General features: G+C 40.6%; 3 protein-coding genes across 5 annotated transcripts in view; 2 read left to right on the forward strand and 1 right to left on the reverse strand.

Annotated features, from left to right (window-relative positions):
* The window catches only part of LOC113823522 (DDB1- and CUL4-associated factor 13), an 11,472-nt gene extending 1,492 nt beyond the window's left edge, over positions 1 to 9,980 (reverse strand). The window contains exons 1-8 of the mRNA XM_027376186.2: positions 9,823 to 9,980; positions 7,936 to 8,132; positions 7,211 to 7,405; positions 6,398 to 6,584; positions 4,732 to 4,876; positions 1,416 to 1,578; positions 1,057 to 1,203; positions 737 to 900 (exon numbers count right to left, since the gene is read on the reverse strand). Of these exons, the coding sequence (XP_027231987.2) occupies positions 737 to 900; positions 1,057 to 1,203; positions 1,416 to 1,578; positions 4,732 to 4,876; positions 6,398 to 6,584; positions 7,211 to 7,405; positions 7,936 to 8,132; positions 9,823 to 9,904 (1,280 nt within the window). The 5' untranslated portion in view covers positions 9,905 to 9,980. The remainder of the gene's footprint in view (positions 1 to 736; positions 901 to 1,056; positions 1,204 to 1,415; positions 1,579 to 4,731; positions 4,877 to 6,397; positions 6,585 to 7,210; positions 7,406 to 7,935; positions 8,133 to 9,822) is intronic.
* A 2,448-nt stretch (positions 9,981 to 12,428) lies between these two features.
* Positions 12,429 to 15,519, forward strand: RpL10Ab (ribosomal protein L10Ab). Its single transcript, XM_027376187.2, has 5 exons — positions 12,429 to 12,580; positions 12,863 to 13,015; positions 14,115 to 14,263; positions 14,988 to 15,160; positions 15,330 to 15,519. Exons 1-5 carry the CDS (start codon positions 12,453 to 12,455, stop codon positions 15,498 to 15,500), a joined length of 774 nt encoding a protein of 257 aa, XP_027231988.2. The 5' UTR covers positions 12,429 to 12,452; the 3' UTR covers positions 15,501 to 15,519.
* A 2,057-nt stretch (positions 15,520 to 17,576) lies between these two features.
* The window catches only part of LOC113823526 (uncharacterized), a 23,628-nt gene continuing 18,704 nt past the window's right edge, over positions 17,577 to 22,500 (forward strand). The window contains exons 1-2 of one of the 3 annotated variants that reach the window (XM_070129063.1): positions 17,577 to 17,714; positions 20,311 to 22,126. In XM_070129063.1, coding sequence (XP_069985164.1) covers positions 20,330 to 22,126 — 1,797 coding nt within the window. In that variant the 5' untranslated portion in view covers positions 17,577 to 17,714; positions 20,311 to 20,329. Of the gene's footprint in view, positions 17,790 to 17,847; positions 17,984 to 20,310; positions 22,127 to 22,500 lie in introns of those variants that run through there. The other 2 variants (XM_070129062.1, XM_070129064.1) reach the window with 2 other exon arrangements.

The raw sequence follows: 22,500 nt of genomic DNA on the forward strand, positions 1-22,500 counted from the left end.
AAACACACACACACACAAACACACACACACACACAAACACACACACACACACAAACACACACACACAAACACACAAACACAAACAAACACTCACACAAACACTCACCAGAGTGCACGTACAGACCTATGCACACATACATTCTCACACACTCGCTCACTCACTCGCTCACTCACTCGCTCGCTCACTCACTCACTCACTCACTCACTCACTCACTCACTCACTCACTCACTCACTCACTCACTCACTCACTCACTCACTCACTCACTCACTCACTCACTCACTCACTCACTCACTCACTCACTCACTCACTCACTCACTCACTCACTCACTCACTCACTCACTCACTCACTCGCTCACTCACTCGCTCACTCACTCACTCACTCACTCACTCACTCACTCACTCCTCCCTTACTCACTCACTCCTCCCTTACTCACTAACTCCTCCCTTACTCACTCTCACTCACTCACTCACTCACTCACTCACTCACTCACTCACTCACTCACTCACTCACTCACTCACTCACTCACTCACTCACTCACTCACTCACTCGTTCTCCTTCATGCACGTCACTCACTCAGCCTCTCACGCACGCACAATCGCTTACTCACTCTTAATCTCTCTCACGCTCACTCACAAGCATAAGCACACACCATACTATTCTTAGCAAATGTTAAAATGAACTGTACTTGTTCATACTTCACACTGCCCCCTGTTTGCCCTATGCTGGGACTTACCTAATAGCCTTGCTCTCCTTGATGACAGCATGCTCTTTCTTGGCATGATAGATGTGTCCAGGCAAGTGCCTGTGCCGCTGGATTCTCTTCACCTCTGGGAATGAACTGTATTTCTTCTTCAGCTCCTCTGCATAATTGATGGCTGACTGTTCTCTTTCACGCATCTACAGAAGGGTAAAAGATAAGAATAGAGGAGGCAAGTGTGAGAATTTTTATGAGGAACAGGTCCATATTATAAAGTGTATGTAAAAAAAATTTCATCATTCTAAAGCCAAAAAAAACACCAATATTGGAACAACAGGAATATCTACATTACTTACCACACCCATCTTTTCGCTTGCAACTGACTTCCAGATCCTCACATTGTGATCAGAGGACCCTGAGAGGACATACTTGTTGTCAGCTGTCCATAAAACACAATTTACCTTGAACATGCGCTTGGTGTGATACACATCTCGACACTTTCCCTAAAAGCAACATTTGTTAATTACTGTAAGGGAAAATTCAGGTCCATTTTCCTTATACCATTGTAAAGAAATTTTGCATCAAATACTAAAACCATTGATTTAATTACCAGTATTTAACTTATAACCTCAATACATAACTCCCTCCAAAAAATATATGAAGAACATATACAGTGTAAAACCTTAAAAACCTACAGCTCTCTCAGTCAACTTACTTCTTCTGTTGAGAATATTCTGATGGACCTGTCATAACTTCCTGAGACAAACTCCTTGCCAGTGGGAGAGTAATACACATCAGTGACTGCTGACGTATGGCCTTCATGCAAACCTACTATACGGTGCTTGTTATTCATGTTTCTAATGTCGAAGGAATAGCAACTAGAAAAAAAAATAAATATATAAATAATCAGTATATAATGTAAGCAATAACAGGTGCAACATGTGGAATATTCTCTGCAACCAAATATACAAATTCTATAGACAACAATGATTTATAAACACACCTATACCTGAAGTGCTAAGTGACCATGACAAGAGAAAAATTCTCAATAAAAGATAACAGGAACCATTCAATTAATCTAAAAAAGAAAGTAGATGAAGAAAAGGAAAAGAAAAGGTGATAGAAGAGAAAGAAAAGAGAACAGGAAAAGGAAAATGAGGAGCCAGAGGATATGGGAAAAATAAAGGAGGCAGAGGAAAAGATGAAGAAAGAGACAGTGCATGAAAAAAAATTGAAAGAAAGCAGGAGAGGAAAAGGAGCAATAATGAAAGTAGTAATGGAAAAGAGGAAGAGACGTGAAGGCAGGAGAATAAGAAGGAAGCACAGAATGTGAACAAAAAAGTGAAAACAAAGAGGAGGCAGAGGAATACAGAAAAGGAAAAGGTAGTAAGGAAACAGAGGAAATGGAGAAAAAAGAGAAACCAGGAAGAAGCAAACAAGTGTTATGAGAAAAGAGGAGGCATAGAAAAAGGGATATAGAAGAGGCAGTCAAAAAATAAAATAGGAGATAAAATACTGAAAAATGATGAGATGAGTCATGAAAAGGAAAACTAGACCAGAAACCAATAAGAGTGAAATAGATAAGCATTTTTCAAATATCTCAAACAGCATTCTAGAAAGCAGAATAATATACACTCTTCCAACCTGTTTCCCCCCCCCTCTCCCTCCCTCCCTCCCTCCCTCCCTCCCTCCCTCCCTCCCTCCCTTCCTTCCTTCCTTCCTTCCTTCCTCCTTTCTTTCCTCCCTCCTTTCTTTCCTCCCTCCTTTCTTTCCTCCCTCCTTTCTTTCCTCCCTTCTTTCTCTTCCTCCCTTCCTTTCTTTCCTCCCTTCTTTCTTTCGCTCTCCTTCTTTCTTTCCTCCCTTCTTTCTTTCCTCCCTTCTTTCTTTCCTCCCTTCTTTCTTTCCTCCCTTCTTTCTTTCCTCCCTTCTTTCTTTCCTCCCTTCTTTCTTTCCTCCCTTCTTTCTTTCCTCCCTTCTTTCTTTCCTCCCTTCTTTCTTTCCTCCCTTCTTTCTTTCCTCCCTTCTTTCTTTCCTCCCTTCCTTCTTTCCTCCCTTCCTTTCTTTCCTCCCTTCTTTCTTTCCTCCCTTCTTTCTTTCCTCCCTTCTTTCTTTCCTCCCTTCTTTCTTTCCTCCCTTCTTTCTTTTCCTCCCTTCTTTCTTTTCCTCCCTTCTTTCTTTCCTCCTCTTCTTTCTTTCCTCCCCTTCCTTCTTTCCTCCCTTCCTTCCTTTCCTCCTTCCTTCTTTCCCTCCCTCCCTCCCTCCCTCCCTCCCTCCCTCCCTCCCTCCCTCTCCCTCCCTCCCTCCCTCCCTCCCTCCCTTCCTCCCTCCCTCCTCCCTCTCCTCCCTCCTCTTCCCTTCCTCCCTCCTCCTCCCTCCCTCCTCTTCCCTTCCTCCCTCCCTCCCTCCCTCTTCCCTTCCTTCCTCCGTCCCTCCCTCCCTCCTCCTTCCTCCCTCCCTCCCTCCTCCTCCCTCCCTCCTCCTCCCTCCCTCCCTCCCTCTCCTCCCTCCTCCCTCCCTTCCTCCCTCCCTCCTCCTTCCTCCCTCCCTCCCTTCCTCCCTCCCTCCTCCTTCCTCCTCCCTCCCTCCTCCCTCCCTCCCTCTCCTCCCATCCCTCCCTCTTTCCTCCATCCCTCCCTTCCTCCTCCTCCTCCTCCCTTTCTCCCTCTTCCTCCTTCTTCCTCCCTCCCTCCCTTCCTCCCTCCCTCTCCCTTTCTCCCTCTTTCCCTCTCCCTTTCTCCCTCTTCCTCCTTCTTCCTCCCTCCCTCCCTTCCTCCCTCCCTCTCCCTTTCTCCCTCTTCCTCCTTCTTCCTCCCTCCCTCCCTTCCTCCCTCCCTCCCTTCCTCCTCCTCCCTCCCTTCCTCCTCCCTCCCTTTCAGTCCCTCCCTCCCTTCCTCCCTCCCTCCCTCCCTCTCTTCCTCCCTCCTTCCCTTCCCTCCCTCTTCCTCCACTTCCTCTCCCTCCCTCCCTTTCCCCCTCCCTCCCTTCCTTCCTTCCTCTCTCCCTCTCCCTCCCTCCCTTCCTTCCTCCCTCCCTTCCTTCCTTCCTCTCCCTCCCTTCCTTCTTTCCTCCCTTCCTCTCTCCCTCTCCCTTCCTTCCTTCCTTCCTTCCTCCCTTCCTCTCTCCCTCCCTCCCTTCCTTCCTCCTCCCTTCCTTCCCTTCCTTCCTTCCTTCCTCCCTCCTCCCTTCCTTCCTTCCTTACTTCCTTCCTTCCTTCCTCCCTTCCTTCCTTCCCTCCTCCCTTCCTTCCTCCCTCCTTCCCTTCCTCCCTCCCTCCCTCCCTCCCTCCCTTCTTTCTTTCCTCCCTTCCTTCCTCCCTTCCTTCCTTCCTCCCTTCTTTCATCCCTTCCTCTCTCCCTCCCTTCCTCCCTTCCTCCCTTCCTCTCTCTCTTCCTCACTCCCTTCCTCACTCCCTTCCTCACTCCCTTCCTTCCTCCCTTCCTTTCCTCCCTCCCTTCCTTCCTTCCTTGCTTCCTCCCTCCCTCCCCCCTTCCTTCCTCCCTCCCTTCTTCCTTCCTCCCTCCCTCCTCCTCCCTTCCCTTCCTCCTTCCTCCCTCCCTTCCTTCCTCCCTTCCTCCCTCCCTTCCTTCCTCCCTCCCTCCCTCCCTCTTCCTTCCTCTCCTCCCTCCCTTCCTTCCTCCCTTCCTCCCTCCCTTCCTCCTTCCTCCCTTCCTCCCTCACTTCCTTCCTCCCTTCCTTCCTCCCTTCCTTCCTCCCTTCCTCCCTCCCTTCCTCCCTTCCTCCCTCCCTTCCTTCCTCCCTTCCTCCCTCCCTTCCTTCTTTCCTCCCTCCCTCCCTCCCTTCCTCCCACCCTTCCTTCCTTCCTTCCCTCCCTCCTTCCTTCCCTCCCTTCCTCCCTCCCTTCCTTCCCTCCTCCCTTCCTCCCTCCTTCCTTCCTCCTTCCTCCCTCCCTTCCTCTTCTCTCTCCTCCCTTCCTTCCTCCCTTCCTTCCTCCCTTCCTCCCTCCCTTCCTTCTTTCCTCCCTTCCTTCTTTCCTCCCTCCCTCCCTTCTCTCCTTCCCTCCCTCCACTCACTTGTAATCTTCGCTGGCTGCTGTCAAAATGAAAGCCTCCATGGGATTCCATGCAAGAGCATTCACTCGCATATTCATCCTCAGCTTCTTTACTTCCTTCCCTCTTGTGTCATAAAGGATGATGTTGTTTGCCTGGTCACTGGAAGCTATCAAATTATGCATGTTCAGTGAAAATAAAAAAAAAAACATATATATAACGTATATATAATAATAACCTCAATACAGAGAAGAGTATGACCCACTGATACCAGGTTAGCAAGAATACATGCTATGTCCATTGCATTTTTTCTTATTATTATTAATCATCTTTAAACATAGATGACTCCATAAGTGATTAATCTCCAAGGAGTCAATTTACTTGTTCTACCTATCTCACCTATTTACCCTTTTCCTTGACTCTCAAATAAAATCAAATAATAAAATCATAGCAATCATAATTTCAACTATAAAAATAACAAAACAAGCATTAATAACAAGGGAAAAAACATTTTCCACAAAAACTCAGGAAAAGGGAAGTAATGTGAAGTCACAAAGGCTTATTAATTTGCTCCTATTTGGCTAAGCTATCTATGTGCAAACAAAATTCATAAAAGAAAACTTGCCAGTATGATTACCCATCAGCAATAGGTTAAAAGAAAGTGGTAAAATTAGGTAAATGATAATGGGTACTTCAAAAAAAAATTCTATCTGGACACTTAACCCACTCATGCCGGGGACATTTAGCCAAAATAAAAAAATCTGGGCAGCTACAAAAATCGGCAGGTGGAGCTTCCCCGGAGTCTATCAGCCCACCGGCCACGGCCCATTGCTGAGTCTGAGCGCGAGCCCGACACAGCGTCACACTGGCGAGACGCGCTGAGTGTTAATTTTTTTCGGGCATCTCAGATATGGGACACCCGGCGTGATTGGGTTAAGTTCATCAGAAAACTTCTTTTAGACTCAAATAAAATCATATATCTTTTTTGGATATTCATTCTTTTTACAAATCTACATATGGATCATTTATTCAGCCAGATCCAAGGGATTAAGATGCATTATATAACAATAATTAAGGGAATCCTTTCAAAAGTGGGAAGGGAAGCTTTGCAATAACATTATCAAAAACAATTTGGTCCCATATCTTTTTTTCTTTTTCTTTTATTTATTGTGTACCAATCTATAGTTCCTGATGATAATCCTGAAGTCGTCAAAGCAGAAAGTCCATGTTTTCCATTATATGAACCTACCAATAGTAGGTAGTAAGGCTTCCCACTTCCCCTGATACAATACATATAATAATTCTGTCTTAAAAACTGCATAACATGCCATATTTTTTAAAAATTGCAGTCTCATTTTTGTGTTAATCTTATCAGTGAAGTTATTGCAAACCCAGATAGAACCTAGTAAGTATTTGATAGGCAGTAGCTTAATATGTGTATGTGTGTGTGTGTGTGGGGGGGGGGGGCTAAATGTATTAGCAATTCTTTAGCTTTGACTGTCCTAATTCAAACCTTCCCATCTCTCTGTAGGATAGTCTTCCTATATTGTATGTTTTGTTACAATACAATATGTCTGAGTGCATCGGGTTGGATGTATATACGAGTAAGATTTGATTGCACTGACAAAGACACCTTGAACACCAATAAACCTACAATATGTATAATGAGTATTCATCCCATTTTTCTTACCGAACAATGAGGTCTCGATGTCATTGAACTTGACGCAGACCACACTGGCGTTACTGCCATGGGCTCCTGTGTTCCAGTCATAAGAGAATTTAGGAGCCTTCATGGTAGCATCCCACAGAAAGACCCTTTCTCCACATGTGATGAATTCATTGTTGTATCGGTGGTGTGATATGCCTGTGATGACTGTCTGGAAGAGAAAATGCAGCCATCATATATATCAGAAAGGTATTATAAACATCCAAACACACTGATACATAACATATTAAGCAATAAATGAATATGAAAAAAGTAACAAACTGGGGAGTTCCAAATAATGTACAAATATTATTCCCAAGCAACCTACCAGTTTGCACTGCTAACTTAAAGCTGGCTTTACACAAGACACTTTGCCATCAACATCACCAACTAGTGGTCATGAATAAAAATAGTTATGACACAAGTTGCTAGTCAACTAGTCAAGCCAATACTGTGCTCTCCTACCTAACTCATGCTATGAAACTGTTTAGAGTACCAGAAGCTAAACAAATAGCCCATCAGAGTTTATTTTTGCTACTTTATCAAAGTTCTAGTTGTAATGAGGCTAAATCCATATCTGAAAACATAAATTTGTGATGCAGTAAGAAAGAAGTTAAATAATACTCATAGCTTACAACTAATCTGTAGTTTCTTCCATGATCCATGTCACCAATCTAATAACTATTTGTTCCTTTCTCACTAACAAGTTGGTAATTATAACTTACTGGGAAAAATACACTACAGCCCTCTCTTAGACTCGGACACCCTATGCATGCACTTTCAATTACCCTCACTTACTTCACTCATCCAGGTATCAACAGGTAAATCAGAGTTCTCCAGTGTCTTTTCTAGTGACCAGCGCTTTATGGTCTTGTCATTGCCCACTGTGAAGAAGGAGCCCCCATCTGGTGCTGTCACAATGGCCCCAAGATGACCATTGTGTGCTTGGACAGACCATTTTGACTTCTTTTGGGGAAGGTCCCATAGCATCAACTGTGGAATGAAAAAGAATTAATCTGGTTTCTGAACTTTGACAACATGTTTCACTGCACTCTGAACCATGCAGTATTTCACTTCCAGATGAACAATATACAAATGCCAAATAAAAGTAGATAAATAAATTGAAACAAACACATATGCAAACATTTACATACATGTACATGTATATACATATAAACATGTGGACATGCTCACACACACACATGCACACACGTGCACATGCATGCATGCACGCACACACACACACACACACACACACACACACACACACACACACACACACACACACACGCACACGCACACGCACACGCACACGCACACGCACACGCACACGCACACGCACACGCACACGCACACGCACACGCACACGCACACGCACACGCACACGCACACGCACACGCACACGCACACGCACATGCACACGCACACACACACGCACACATAAATAAGTATATATATTACAAATATGTATATATATTACAATCTCTTCCAACTCCCAATGGCCATGCTTATCCACTCTTTACCTCGCCTTCAACTGTGCCAGTAAACACAGACGATAGCTGGGATGGATGTCGACATATGGCACTCAAGGCATCAGAGTGTGTTAGACTGCTCACAAAGGGCTTTGCGAACACACGCTCTAATTTCACAGCATTGACAGCAAGCTTGTATTCTCGTGCAGCTTCAAAAGGATGGAGGGTTGGGTCGTAGTTTCTCTGCACTGTGGGAGGCAGTAAGAGGCACATGATAAAGATGAGTAAAGATGACCAGATATAACAACAAATAAGTAAAGAGAAAAAAATCATAATAACAAATTATTACATGAATAACAAAAAGAAAAAAGAAAAGTAAATTGATGATCAAGAAAAGAATATCACCCCACTGAACTCCCCGTGCACGAATGATGTGACAGACGTGTCATATCCACAATGATTCTATTTCATTAATTTTGTTTACACATACATGGCTCCACAAGTACTTAGTCATCAAGCAGTCAATTACTAGACCTACCTGCTTCAGCTTTTATCTTGAATTTCAGGAAGATTCTTTTATAATCATATTTCTAATAGTATTGTTAATAAGAATGTAATAATCTTAATGTTACATACATCCTACTAATCAACTTACTGGTACCTAACATTTGTGGAACCTTCTGTGCACTACTTTTTTTTCATATAATAGATGGTATTTATTAATGGCCTGTGGGTCAAACTAAACCAGTTATTTACAGTTTTATCTTTGCTTGCAAAGCATTTGACATTTGAACTACCCAGTGATAGTAAATGGCTATACAAGTAAAATCAACTAGTGAAGCTTAAAAGATTCAGACTGCTGTTTAAAAAGCAAGTTGGTTTTTAGTAAACTTCTGGTTGGGTCATTATCTCCTAAAGTCCTGTTCACCATGACCATGGCCAACTGCAGAAAGTTTAAACAATTCTATTTGTCATAACTGTGGAAGGCCTGTCACAACTGTGGATGGGCCGGTCAAAAGCTGGCAGGATTTTCCAACAGATATACGTAGTGTCTACATATGCATCTGGTATTGCCAGGCACTGGGAATTAGGGTATCACCCCTGATACCCTAATTCCCAATGTAAGCCAAATAAATTGTTCAACTGATTAGCACACAAAATTTATAGTGGGCTCCACCATGGATATGGCAAAACATCATCCCATCATTAGGTTTAGTCTGCTATGATTTAACAAGACGTCATATTGTCAGTGAACAATAAATTGTGGAATTCAGTCACAAATTTAAAATATGAAAGTGAATGTGAATGTTAATGCACTAACCAAGAATGCATATAATTCTACTACGCCACGGATCTCATGCAAAGCATTACACGATTTCCACAAAGGCTCAGTTCTGGCAACAACTGAGTCCTAATACAATATTGATAACCCCTGTTACAATAGCAACTCTATCTTTATGATGGGTATTCAAAAAAGTATAGTCAAATTTCCACGCAAATATAGACAAACATGTTTTCTACGCGCAAAAAATATGTAATATTCCCCGAACAAGAAAAATACTCAAGTCTGGCCTGCTTCACCACAAACTGGAATGCAAGACCCCCACCACATCTGACTAGTAAGCTAAAGCCTAGATAGGTGTATGTAATGCACCTGCATGTGCGATGTTATGACAAGGTAAATAGATCTCGCTCTTAATTTGCTGTAAGATTGTGCAAAATCATCTGGGATTTCGGCCATCACACTATGATTATTTACTAGTTCTGCCAACTAATATGATTTACTTGGTTAAAAGACATCAATCTAAGTTGACGAATACCAAAGTAGATGTGGATCCATTATATAAAATTACTTTATTGTATACTTTTTGGTGAAAACAAAATCAAAATCTACATCATGTAACTCTTCATACGTGATTTTAAAAATAAATTACAGACCTTTATGGATATCATGCTTTGTCTCCCTCATATGATGATCCGGATTCCTCGACAACACTTTTATATTCTTTATAATCGACATTTTTTATATCACGTCGAAATGGGAAGGGAAGGACCTATCACCCCATGTGGTTCCCTTGTTTACTGTTCGATTCTATTGGCGAAACATTTAGTCTGATTTTTTTTCCTTGTGAAATTAGTTTATATAAGTCTTTATCTCTTAAATTATGATTTTTCTCTCGCTTTTATATTATTCTGAAAATACATATACACACATTTGTTGAGTAAGAATCGTATATTATAAACTTTATGGTTGCGTGATTATTACAGGAATTCGGACGAAAAATGTTGTGCTTGCGTTTGGAATATAAATGTTTATTTTTTCTTTATATATTAATGCATGCTTATTGAGATTATGGACTTTAAATATAATTATGCATTTTACACAACTTGTCCAATAAAAGATATTTCGAAAAAATACTGTGCTCGGAGAGAGGGGAGGGGGGGGGAGAGAGAGAGAGGAGAGAGAGAGAGAGAGAGATGAGAGAGAGAGAGGAGAGAGAGGAGAGAGAGAGAGAGAGAGAGAGATGAGAGAGAGAGAGGAGAGAGAGAGAGAGAGAGAGAGAGAGAGAGAGAGAGAGAGAGAGAGAGAGAGAGAGAGAGAGAGAGAGAGAGAGAGAGAGAGAGAGAGAGAGAGAGAGAGAGAGAGAGAGAGAGAGAGAGAGAGAGAGAGAGGAAGGAGAGGGAGAGCGAGAGAGAGAGAGAGAGAGAGAGAGAGAGGGAGGGGGAGTGAGAGAGCGAGAGAGAGAGAGAGAGAGAGAGAGAGAGAGAGAGAGAGAGGGGGGGGGGGGAGAGAGAGAAGTGGGAGAGGGGGAGAGAGAGAGAGGGAGGGGAAGGAGAGAGAGGAAGGAGAGAGGGGGAAGGAGAGGGCGAGGAGAGACAGACAGACAGACAGACAGACAGACAGAGAGAGAGAGAGAGAGAGAGAGAGAGAGAGAGAGAGAGAGAGAGAGAGAGAGAGAGAGAGAGAGAGAGAGAGAGAGAGAGAGAGAGAGAGAGAGAGAGAGAGAGAGAGAGAGAGAGAGAGAGAGAGAGAGAGAGAGAGAGAGAGAGAGAGAGAGAGAGAGAGAGAGACACACACACACACACACACACACACATATATATATATATATATATATATATATATATATATATATATATATATATATATATATACGTACATAATTATGTATACATATACAGTGAACCCTCGCTATAACGCGGTTCACCTTTCGCGTTCTCGCTGCTTCACAGATTTGCATTGTGCATTGTTTTCTGCATTCTGATTGGCTAAACAGTCTCGCTTCTTTTCTACCTGTGTGTCAGTAACGTAACGGTTTAATATGTACATATACGTAATACAGCTTTCCAAATCTAAGTTTGCAAATTTTCTCTAAAACCCATGAAGCCTTCAGCTCGTATTAATGATTAAAATTATTATTTTACAGCACAGTAGTTTATACAGTACTTTTATTTGTTAAACAAATGCTTGGGCCTGTAAAAAGGTTTTGTTCTTTGGTTTCAATGTATTGTAGAGTATTTCACTGTATAATACTTGTAAAAAAATAAAGGTTACTACTTCACGGATTTCGCCTATCACGGGTTCTTTTTGGAACGTAACCCCCGCGAAAGACGAGGGTTCACTTTATATACATACATACATATATATATAAATATATATATATATATATATATATATATATATATATATATATATATATGTATATATATATTATATTACATATATGTATATATATGTATATAAATATATATATATATATATATATATATATATTATAAATATATACATATATATACATATATATATATATATATATATATATATATATATATATATATATATATGTGTGTGTGTGTGTGTGTGTGTGTGTGTGTGTGTGTGTGTGTGTGTGTGTGTGTGTGTGTGTGTGTGTGTGTGTGCGTGTGAGTGTGTGAGTGTGTGAGTGTGTGAGTGTGTGAGTGTGTGTGTGTGTGTGTGTGTGTGTGTGTGTGTGTGTGTGTGTGTGTGTGTGTGTGTGTGTGTGTGTGTGTGTGTGTGTGTGTGTGTAGGCATGTGTGTAAGTGTGTGTGTGTGTATGTATGCATGTGTTTATGTGTAGACAATATGTGTGCGGTTAAAATATTACAGGGAAGGAAGGAAAAAAAAAACATTTGTGGGCAAGATATAAAGTGAAATAAATTTTTCTATCACTGTATCTATATATGAACTGGTGATGCATAAAAGAAATAATTCATAAGTATAAGAAACATACAATCCAGCCACTTGATTCGTGAAAGCAATTGCAAAATATTTAGAATCGGAAAAAAATCCTCTAATACCAATTTATCCAAGAACTAATCAGCAATGAAGCCCAACTACATGAGTTGGTGACACATCATGATGATTAATAATACCTAAATCCCGAAAATAACACAATGAAAGAGGCAGCTGAGAGTAAACTGATAAAATCTAAATATCAAGACTCCCTTTCAAAACTACGTAAATGTTCTCTCGATATTTGATTTTGTAAACAGGTAAACAAATAAGGTTTTTAACATGTCTTATAACGCAGACATTAGACTGAAAAATGAATACTTTTCTCTCAACACCGAGAATTTATGGACGCGAACATGACGACCTCATCCACTACGCTTCGTCCGCTTCACTTGTCTTCCTTTCTCATCGTGGAGACCGGACAAGAAGCACCATGTCAAGGTATGGCTCGTGATATTTTCTTAATTTCTTGTCGTTTATCTTTTATTCTATGTGAAATGAGTATATATTGTTAGTTAAAGTATATGTTGTCATGCACAACATTAAAGCACGTATTTTCGTGTGAAATGTGGTATTTTTAGTGCGACACGTGGGACTCAACATGATGGCATGTATTAGCTTCAGATGTTCATGATGCACAAGCTTGAAAACTGACCCCGATACTTTCGTCGGCCTTCCGCGACCCCTCAGGCGCCCCTAATGGGACCTCTCTCTCCCCCACAGCAAGGTGACAAGGGACACCTTGTACGAGTGCATTAACGGCGTCCTCCAGGGCGCCAAGGACAAGAAGCGCAACTTCCGCGAAACGGTCGAGCTCCAGATCGGCCTCAAGAACTATGACCCCCAGAAGGACAAGCGTTTCAGTGGCACTGTGAAGTAAGTCGTTGACCTGACCTCCACCTGCGGATCAATCGGTTTTCGATGTTGATCTCGGCCAAAGAACCGTCATGTCAGAGGTGGAACTAGGTTTTGGGTTGTTCGGGATTTTTCAATGTGGGGTGGGAGGTGCTTGGAAAATATCTGCAGATGTTTCACAAGATCTCCCATCAGTAGCGAGAACCTGAGAATGTCCAATTTCAGGGAAAATGAAGTTCTACTTATGTTCTTGCATCCCCCCCCCCCCAATCAACAACAACAAACTTATCCACTACTCTAAACTTGAAAAAGGCAGTGTTCATGGCCCAGGCGAGGTACAGGTAGCCAAGGCTCAAAGGTCTTGGCGGACCTTTACCCAAGGTCTTAAAACTATGGGGAGGCGAGGCAACTTGCCGTTAGCCTTTTCTGGTGTATGTGCCCTGTTAGGCTGCTGAGACGAGGCTTAGGTAAGGGTTTTGTCTCGTTGCAGTAATGCTAATTTTTTGCTCACTCGAGTTTCATGAAGTTGCAAATATCAAGGGCTGGTTAGTGTAGATTTCTTTCCTAAGAGTTTTTTTTTAGTAATTTGCTACCAAGAGGAATGTGCCCTCCCAGAAGTCTCAAAACCAGGGTATCATGTGAACCCCAGAACTTAAACCTAACATTTCCTAACTTTTTTTTTTTTTTTTCTTAGATGGTGGGGCAACCCTCCCCCCCCTTTGCACCTCCTTTTATTAGCACCTTGTGCTAACTTTGAGAAAATGGACATTAAGAATTGGTTATGTGAGGGTGTTGTGGATATTTTTGCCACTTCACAATAAATATGAAGCCACAGTAGCTGTACCTGTTTGACTTGTTTCTTGTGCGCTATGGCTTTTCCCTCTGTGCATTGCTCTTGGTAACATTAATCATGTTTGGCAAGGTTATTGGTGGTGGTAGACAAAACCACAGATTTCAACAAGTTACCCACTAGAACATTGGTAGACTAAAGTGATAATTACTTTTACTTGACGTGGATAGACAGTGAACTGTAAATTTCACGCTATAGTGGCATTTGATTAATGTACTGTAGTAGTTTTGGCTCTGTATTGTGAGTTTATGTAGTTTATCTGCTGCACAGGTTGAAGCACATCCCTAAGCCCACCATGAAGATCTGTGTCCTTGGTGACCAGATGCACATTGACGAGGCTAAGGAGAACAACATTCCCTGCATGTCTGCTGATGACCTCAAGAAGCTGAACAAGGACAAGAAGCTTGTCAAGAAATTGGGTAAGCATTCCTTTCACATTGCATATTTGTGCAGATTTGTTTGAAGGGTGTTTTCAGCTATGATTGCCTTGGCACTGATTGGTGTGATATCCAAATCCCTGTACTAATATACTCCTATGAAGAGCCTGAATTTTTGCCATAACTTTTATACTTCAATTATTATGGTCAATTTTGCCTTGCAACTTGGAACTAACATTTCCCTGCTTTAAAAAATAACTTGATACCTGTATCAAGTAAGTTGGGAGAAATATTTTGTGGATTATGAAACATAATTTTAAATGAGGTTACCAATAAGGGTAGAGTATGGATATCAGTGTTAAAATGAATGCAAGGCAGTGGTAATCGCTGCAACCTTTACCAGTGGCTTTGTCAGTATACTTAAAGTATTGAATAAAGTAATTTCATATTTTTAAGTACAGTTCAGTAATATATTGCCACTTTTTCCAGTATAGACTCTGCATTTTTTTGCAAACTTAGTTCTCGGGGGGGTTAAGTACATTACTTTTTGAATTTTTTCCCCCTCTAGGCAATTATTTTGAAACCCTAATAGTGAATGTTACAATGATGAATTGATTTCCATAGACCTGATACCTGCATGAAGATTTTACTCAGCTCACTCTGAAACTTGCTTTATACGTTTTTTTTTTAAACCTGTATCTTCTGGCATTAATCTTTTGATTTTTTTTTTTTTTTTTTTTTTTTTTCCCCCCACCCCACCTGACAGCTAAGAAGTATGATGCCTTCATTGCCTCCGATGCCCTTATCAAGCAGATTCCTCGTCTGTTAGGCCCTGGTCTCAACAAGGCTGGCAAGTTCCCTACCATGTGCACTCATTCTGAGAAGCTGACAGACAAGTGCAATGAGATCAAGGCCACCATTAAGTTCCAGATGAAGAAGGTAAAATACATTTAAGTTGTAATTTCTTGAAAACAATTTTACATGATGTTTTTAGCATGTATTACCAGAAATTGTATGTTGAACACTTTAATCTGATTACTAGGAATTAATTCATTTGTATCCAATATCTAGGTCAAGGAAATAATGATACCCTACCTTTTCCCCTCAGGTCTTGTGCCTTTCTGTTGCCATTGGCCACGTTGAGATGGCTTCAGATGAACTAGTGCAGAACGTTTACCTAGCCATGAACTTCTTGGTTTCACTGCTGAAGAAGCACTGGCAGAACGTGCGATCCCTCCATATTAAATCTACCATGGGAAAACCCCAACGCCTGTACTAAAATAAACGTTGGATGTGTAGATCTTGCTTTAATTTACCTATAAGGGGTGCTTGCATATGGTAGGGGTTGTGTACTCGCTTAATATGAATAGAAATGTGTGGTAAAAATAAACCTTTGGTTAACAATCCTATAGCAACAGTCCTATTGTAAAGGTTTTGTATAATGACTTGTATACTTCAAAATTAGTGGCAAAACTTGGACAGAAAGGTTTATTTTCAACACGTGAACTGTGATGTGAGATTCAAGGAAGCACAGGAGATGCTAATTGGCCATCTATGCACGACCTATGAATTGAAGGAATCGCCACAGCACACGGGAAAAAATCTATGCCAACTGAAGGACTTGCCAAAGTACAACAATTGTTTCTAGGTACACACCTGAAAACTTAAGCAGAAGAGAACTCCGTGAACTTGAATATAATTTTACTTTTCCTCATTGGATTCATGCAGTAGCTCTGATCGTTCACGACTAGATTACATCAGAATTCATACCCTAACTGACCTTGCCGGCAAACCCATTCCTGTCGAACCTTGCCTGTAGATACTTGTACTGGAACTATTTCCATTTCCCCAACTGATTGTCCCATGACAACTGGTTAGATTGTGAATTACCTTACCTGCCTTGCTGAATATGATGCAGTGGCAGTACAGTGTTACACTATTCCTCCCAGAGGCCATCGTAAGTCACTGTAAAGATTAGCTTCCGTAGACATGACCCAGATGTTTATATTAATGGCCTGTCCGACCATATTGACCCCCCCCCCCTCGTCAATGCCAAATGCTGGCGATTTGGCCACCCAGCCAAACAGTCGCCCGTTGCCCTCTGTGCCCAACCTGGTCATGGCCGTTCAAATTGCCCTGCTGAGTCACGTACATCTGCCAACTGTGATGACTCCCATAACTTGTTTTATAGGAGCTGCCCTGCCTATAAGCTCGAATGTGAGGTAGTTCTCAGATTCATACTAGTCCTCACTACATGAGGCTACATAGAAAGCACGACGACAGTTTCTCTATTCCTAAACCGTTCTTCGCACTGTGCCCCTTCCCCCATCTCCAGTGTTTCTACATCTCCCCCAGCATCTCTTCTCTCTACCCTGCAACATCCAAACTCTACTCCCTATCCCCGTCAAATCCCTTTTCCATTCAAAATCCAAATACTTCAATATGTACTACTATACTAACCCTTCCTCTCCCTCACTTTACGCGTCGTATCAGACAAACTTTCTACTCCATCTTCGCCCTCTACGTCCTTTCCACTACTTGAACATTTATCCCTTATTCTCATAAAGGTCTTTTTTCAGACCTCCCTACTCAAATCCCCTACAGAAACCTTCAAGACAAGACGACAAAAAAAAAAAAAAAAATCCATCCCCCACAAGTTCCCCCTACCTCTTCCTCCTCCTCTTCCACAACAAACCGCACTATCTCCCATGTGCACCAATTCCTTTTCGTTCTCCATTATCCTTACCTTTCCCAACTGGGAGACAGTGTTGTTCTCCGGATTCCTCCCCTCCTGGCGCTCTCCCAGATACTTCACCACCTTTCCCAGTCCCTTTTCTCTTCCCTAGACTTTTCCTGCAACTTCTCCAATAGCCATCTCTACCCGTATTACACGTTATTTCGTAACAATTTTACCAGTTTTCCTTAGGGCAATGTTGCTATAACTTCCCCCAACAAGAAACACCCCATTCCATCCAATCGTCCTATACCCTTAACCCTTTCTTTTATTAACATCCGATTTACATCATTTGCACCCCTTCTTTACCCTTTTCCCTACCATACTATCCTATAACACTATATAACCTATGATATTTAACACTCATACTAATCGTTAACTCATTTACCCTCTTCACCAAAATACTTTAACATAGTGCAATATGACTATAGATGTCTAGCACATATATTTGTCTCAATTAACCATCTACTATTATTATTCCCAGTGAATTAAGTGTTTCCAGCTGTCGTGTAAATGTCTCGAAATTGTATATAAATTATTTAAAAACGACTGTGACTACTCTGAACTTGATTGCACATCTGCTTTTAACAAAACTTTCCACATCGGCAACACGTGTCCCTTATTCGCAAGTATGAGGAAGTAGAAACATAACCGCTAAATTATCGAAATTGTCTAGAAAGTGCGACATGTTAACTTACTGATAAGGAAATGGCTCGGCAGCTATCGCCTCGTATCAGCATGAGATTAAAACTGTATGAGGTTTGTGTTACATGCGTGCCTTTTATGTGAATACAGTGTCTATAGGTATTCTGAATCAGGAATGATATTTAGAAGGTAAGTTCTAGAAAACATTTGTTTAATGCGCTAAAATCAGAATTTGATCTGCGACACTATTGACAATCGGTTATCTCGTCTACACCCCACACGCTCGCATGACTATTCGAAAGTGCAAAAAGCTTATTCTTATATACTGCGGCGAATTGTTTCGGAAGTACTACTACCTGCCCAGGAAACTATTGACAGAAAAAGTAGGCAATTGTGACATTAGGGACTGAGTTATTTACACTGCGAAATTTAAAGTATGAAATAGTGAACAACTTGCATGGATAAGAGCATTGACATTTTGCCAATAGGGTTCATAGAGTATATAATCCTACTTGGTCACACACGCTTAATTATTATTTTTAATCAATTAATATATTTATTTTTTTCTCTTCAAAACCACCCAATCCCTTGCTCATTGCCGTGGGGGTCTTGAGAGACAGACGCAGAACTACTCCATTTGCTCTCATCTTTTTACCCTTTTCACGACCATACTAACATACAAAACTAAAACCTTTGACATGTAACACATTATGACCTAATCGCTAACATATGTTTTGCCTTTTTGGCATGATACTTTACCATTGTGCTATATGGCCTTTAATCTCTTGCATATTTGTGTTGGAACCATTAACCCCATGCCTGCATTATTACGATATTTTGAATATGCTGCTAATAACCTTAGATATTGATATTGATGTGCCAGAATATTTTCAACAAATAAATAAGTTAAATTTCTTTTAAAAAATTGAATACAAGATCATTTGTGCAAACCACCATAGGACTCTGTCGTCCTGCTGATATCTATTATTTGTACTATTCAGATAAACATGTTGATAATGTTCTATTATCTGTAATTATAGTATCTGTAATTATCAACACTAGCATGGACTGGATACTGGGCAGAGCTACTGTTTAAAGTCATTGTGGAGCAACTCTGGGGAATATCAAGGTTACTGACCTTGACTTTGCTGATGATGTAGCCATTCTATCTGAAGCTTTGGAAACCTTAGTGGTGGTTCGGGATGCATTTAGCAAGGAAGCAAAGCCCTTGGGTCTAGAAGTCTCCTGGACCAAGACCAAGATCCAGGACTTTGGGGACTTGCTAGGAGAACCTGCTTGGTTGGCATGTGCTTACAGTGAGGACAAAGAAATTACAAAGAGCTTTACATACCTTGGTAGTGTAGTTCATAGCTCAGGGCTGTCAGACCAGCAATTCAGCAGACAGAATGGTCTAGCAGCAGAGGTCATGAACTCTGAACAAGAGAATTTGGAGATGCAGGTACCTGTGAAGGAGGACCAAGCTATGCATCCTCAAGGCCCTAATAATTCCAGTTTTACTATACGGCAGTGAAACCTGGACATTATCTTGCACCTTGGAGTCTTGTATTGATGCCTTTTGTAATAAGCTCAAGATGGGCCAAGTCCCTGCATGCTTGCCATGAGGGACCCTCCTAGGTGGAAATGAAGGATGGATGCGGCTATGTGCCCCCATCAGTATTAGCTCCACAATGATGATGGTAGTAAGAGGTCAATTATTATCTTTTGTATGCAAAAAGAAGTTCAATGTAAATGATTCAGTTGATTTCCAATAGTTGCTGGAATTAATATTTTTCAGTATGGATAATGATTAATACATTGATAATTATGGTTGGATATATTAATGTATTAATTCTAAAACTAGAAATGGCTCATTAAGATACAAATAAAGAATATGCAGATTTTGATTTTGCAAATTAGTACTTTAATTGATATGTATTAATGAATCATTATGGGTAATTACAGTAGTAATATTAAGAATTTGATAAAGGAATATTAATTAGCAGTGCTCTTACAATATGTGAGACTTTTTACATATTAGTTTCTGATCGTAAGCTTTCGCCTAGATTCTTCTGCTACTTCTCCAACAGCCATCTCTACCCGTATTACCCATTGGTCATTTCATAATCACTCTTTTGTCAGTTTTCTTTAAATAATGTTATTATAGCTTCCCCATCTCTAGATACACTCCACTTCATCCAATCCCCCTGTGCCTTTAACCCTTTCCTTTACTAATCTCTGATTTACTTCATTTGCTGCACCCTCTTTACCCTTTTCCCTATCATACTATTCTATAACACTATAACCTTTGACATTTAACACTCTTTAACCTAATCGTTAACACTTTTTACCCCTTTTTGCCACAATACTTTACCATATTGCTATATGACTTTAGATGTCTATCACATTTATTTGATTCAACTATTACCCATTTATATATTACAAAATTGATCTCTGTGATCCAAGATGTAAATTTAATATCACATTTTACTTGTCTGTTTGTTTGTTATTGGTAGAGTAGGTTATTGCATGAAACATCTCATATATCTATAAATCTATCAAAACTTTACCTATCTATCTATCTATCTATCTATCTGTCTATCTAGATACAGATATAGATGTACTTGCAGAATATATGTAGTATATCAGATTGTGCATTTTGTTTTTTATAGTTGCCACATTCCCTTATTCCATTGTTTTTTCTCTCTTCAAGAAAGTAACAAAGAATTAGGATGACTTCTGAAGGGGACTCACAGAATTGTATTGAATCCAATGGTCTGAAGGCACAAGGCCCTAGAGTCCACAGTCACACCTCAAGACCTTATGCTGCCCAGCCTGGTGATCTCATCAGCTATAAAGATGACCTCTATGATGATCATATTATTCAATCACAAGTTCTCACTTCAGGACTTCACTCAGTTACACCAATGAATGAACTGAAGGAACCTGGTATTTCAATAGTTGAAACATGCTTACCCAGTTCTTCATCTGGCTTGAGCAAATACTCCCTGCTGCTGAAACTGTTAAAGACTAAAGAGCAAAGGAGGATGCCAAGTACAAAAAATGCCCAGACTGTAAAAGATGGATGTAAAGGTCATGGGTCTCAAGGTATACACCAAATGCACCTTGATGAGCAGATGGAAACCAAGAGATATGAGTTATTTAAGGTGAGACATGAAGAACATAATGACACGGGAACCAATTACATCCCAGATTGCATTGTAAGTAGTCACTCAAATGTTACTGAAGATGAGAAACATGTGCTTTCATCAGGATTGGAGGATGATTGGTCAAGTGATGAAGAAATGCCAAATTTAGGCTCTTACAATGAATCTCAGAGAGAATTCTATAACAAAAACAATCTGAATGAGGGTAAATATGATAGTGGCTGTAAAAATTCCAGTGTTGTGACTGGTATGATATCATGTAGAGCAATCCATCAGTCTGATCCATTTGGAAGAATCCTGGATAAGTTTGATATTTTCAGCTGTAGGATTAAAATTTCTGCGTATGCCAAAACCATATCAGGAGACTTTGGAGATGCTAGTGGATCTCTGTCAGACTTGGAGAAAGGTCTCATAGATATTAAGTCCAGCTTCTCTTATTCAGAACTGATGGAAAAGATCTCCTCTTTCACCAAGTGTATTGAAGATGACAGTGGTCTTGCTTCAGTTTTTCTACTTCATTTTACACAGTATATTAGCTCACAACTTGCACTAGAAAATAACTTGAGAGAAATGAGTGGGTTTGTTGAGTGCCTGAGACCATGCATAGAGGCTGCTATAAAGGGACATGTTCCACAGGATGTAATCAGTGACATCAAAAAACAAAATCTCATCCAAAATTTGTTACTCAGTGTAGCTGCATTATTCAAGGAGGAGACCAAATACAAGGAAAGTTCCATAAGAACAGTCATGGAATATGGCAAAGGTGCAAACCCAGCAAAAGCACAAATCATTCGCATGAGCACAGAAGACTCAAAAGCTGTATTCCAGGAAACATTTGCTGATGTGGGCCCACACACAGATCTCTACACTATTTACTTTTGGTATATCATCAATATCTGTAAGTTGGAAGTCAAGGATGGTAAGCAGTCAGCCATGATATCCATGACCAAGGCTCTTGAGGCATCGGGGAAGTTCATAAATACCCTTCCAACTTGTGAGCTCCAATCGAGAAAGCCAGAACTTCCTTTAATAAATGGAAAGCAAAAGGTTCAGCAGCCAGATGAGTGTAAAGTCATGCAAACAAGTGATGCAAGTGCCACTACTGCCCCTTCCTTCTCCACCTCTACCTGCTCATCCGGTACTTCCTCCTCCAGTAGTCCTACCACAGCCAATGAGTTCCGCAACCAGTGGGTGGACTTAAGGCTAGGACAACTGTATGAGAATGGAGTAGCTTTCCTGGTGAATATGGAAAACTGGCTGGAAAAGCTGCAAGAAATCTCAAGATCTGTGAAGAACCTTGAAGTAAAGAAACAAGTGCGGTTCTCTCCTTCTCTTGGTACTACTTTTGCTCTGTTTTTACAGGTTAGTACACAGGTATGTTATGAAAAGTCAGAATAAGAGTGAATAGCTACACAGTAAGAATAATGATGTAATGTTGATGTAATCCTGAGATTGATAATTCATATTCAGTTCTTTTTTTCATATATATATATATATATATATATATGCAGATAAAAAAAAAGGGAAAAATACAAAAATGAATGAGGAATTGGGTTATACTAATTAATAAATCTATAGCAAATGTCATGGGAATAATTTCTTGTTAAAATGATGCAATTGAAAATCTCAGTAAAAATTAAAATTAGATATGAAAGATTGTATGAAGGAAATATGCAAATATGCAAAATAAAATTAGGTCTTTCCTGTTGTTCACAGACATTTTAGGTAAATCATTT

The sequence above is a fragment of the Penaeus vannamei genome, chromosome 13 (genome assembly GCF_042767895.1).
Source record: "Penaeus vannamei isolate JL-2024 chromosome 13, ASM4276789v1, whole genome shotgun sequence".
NCBI classification, from domain to species: domain Eukaryota; kingdom Metazoa; phylum Arthropoda; class Malacostraca; order Decapoda; family Penaeidae; genus Penaeus; species Penaeus vannamei.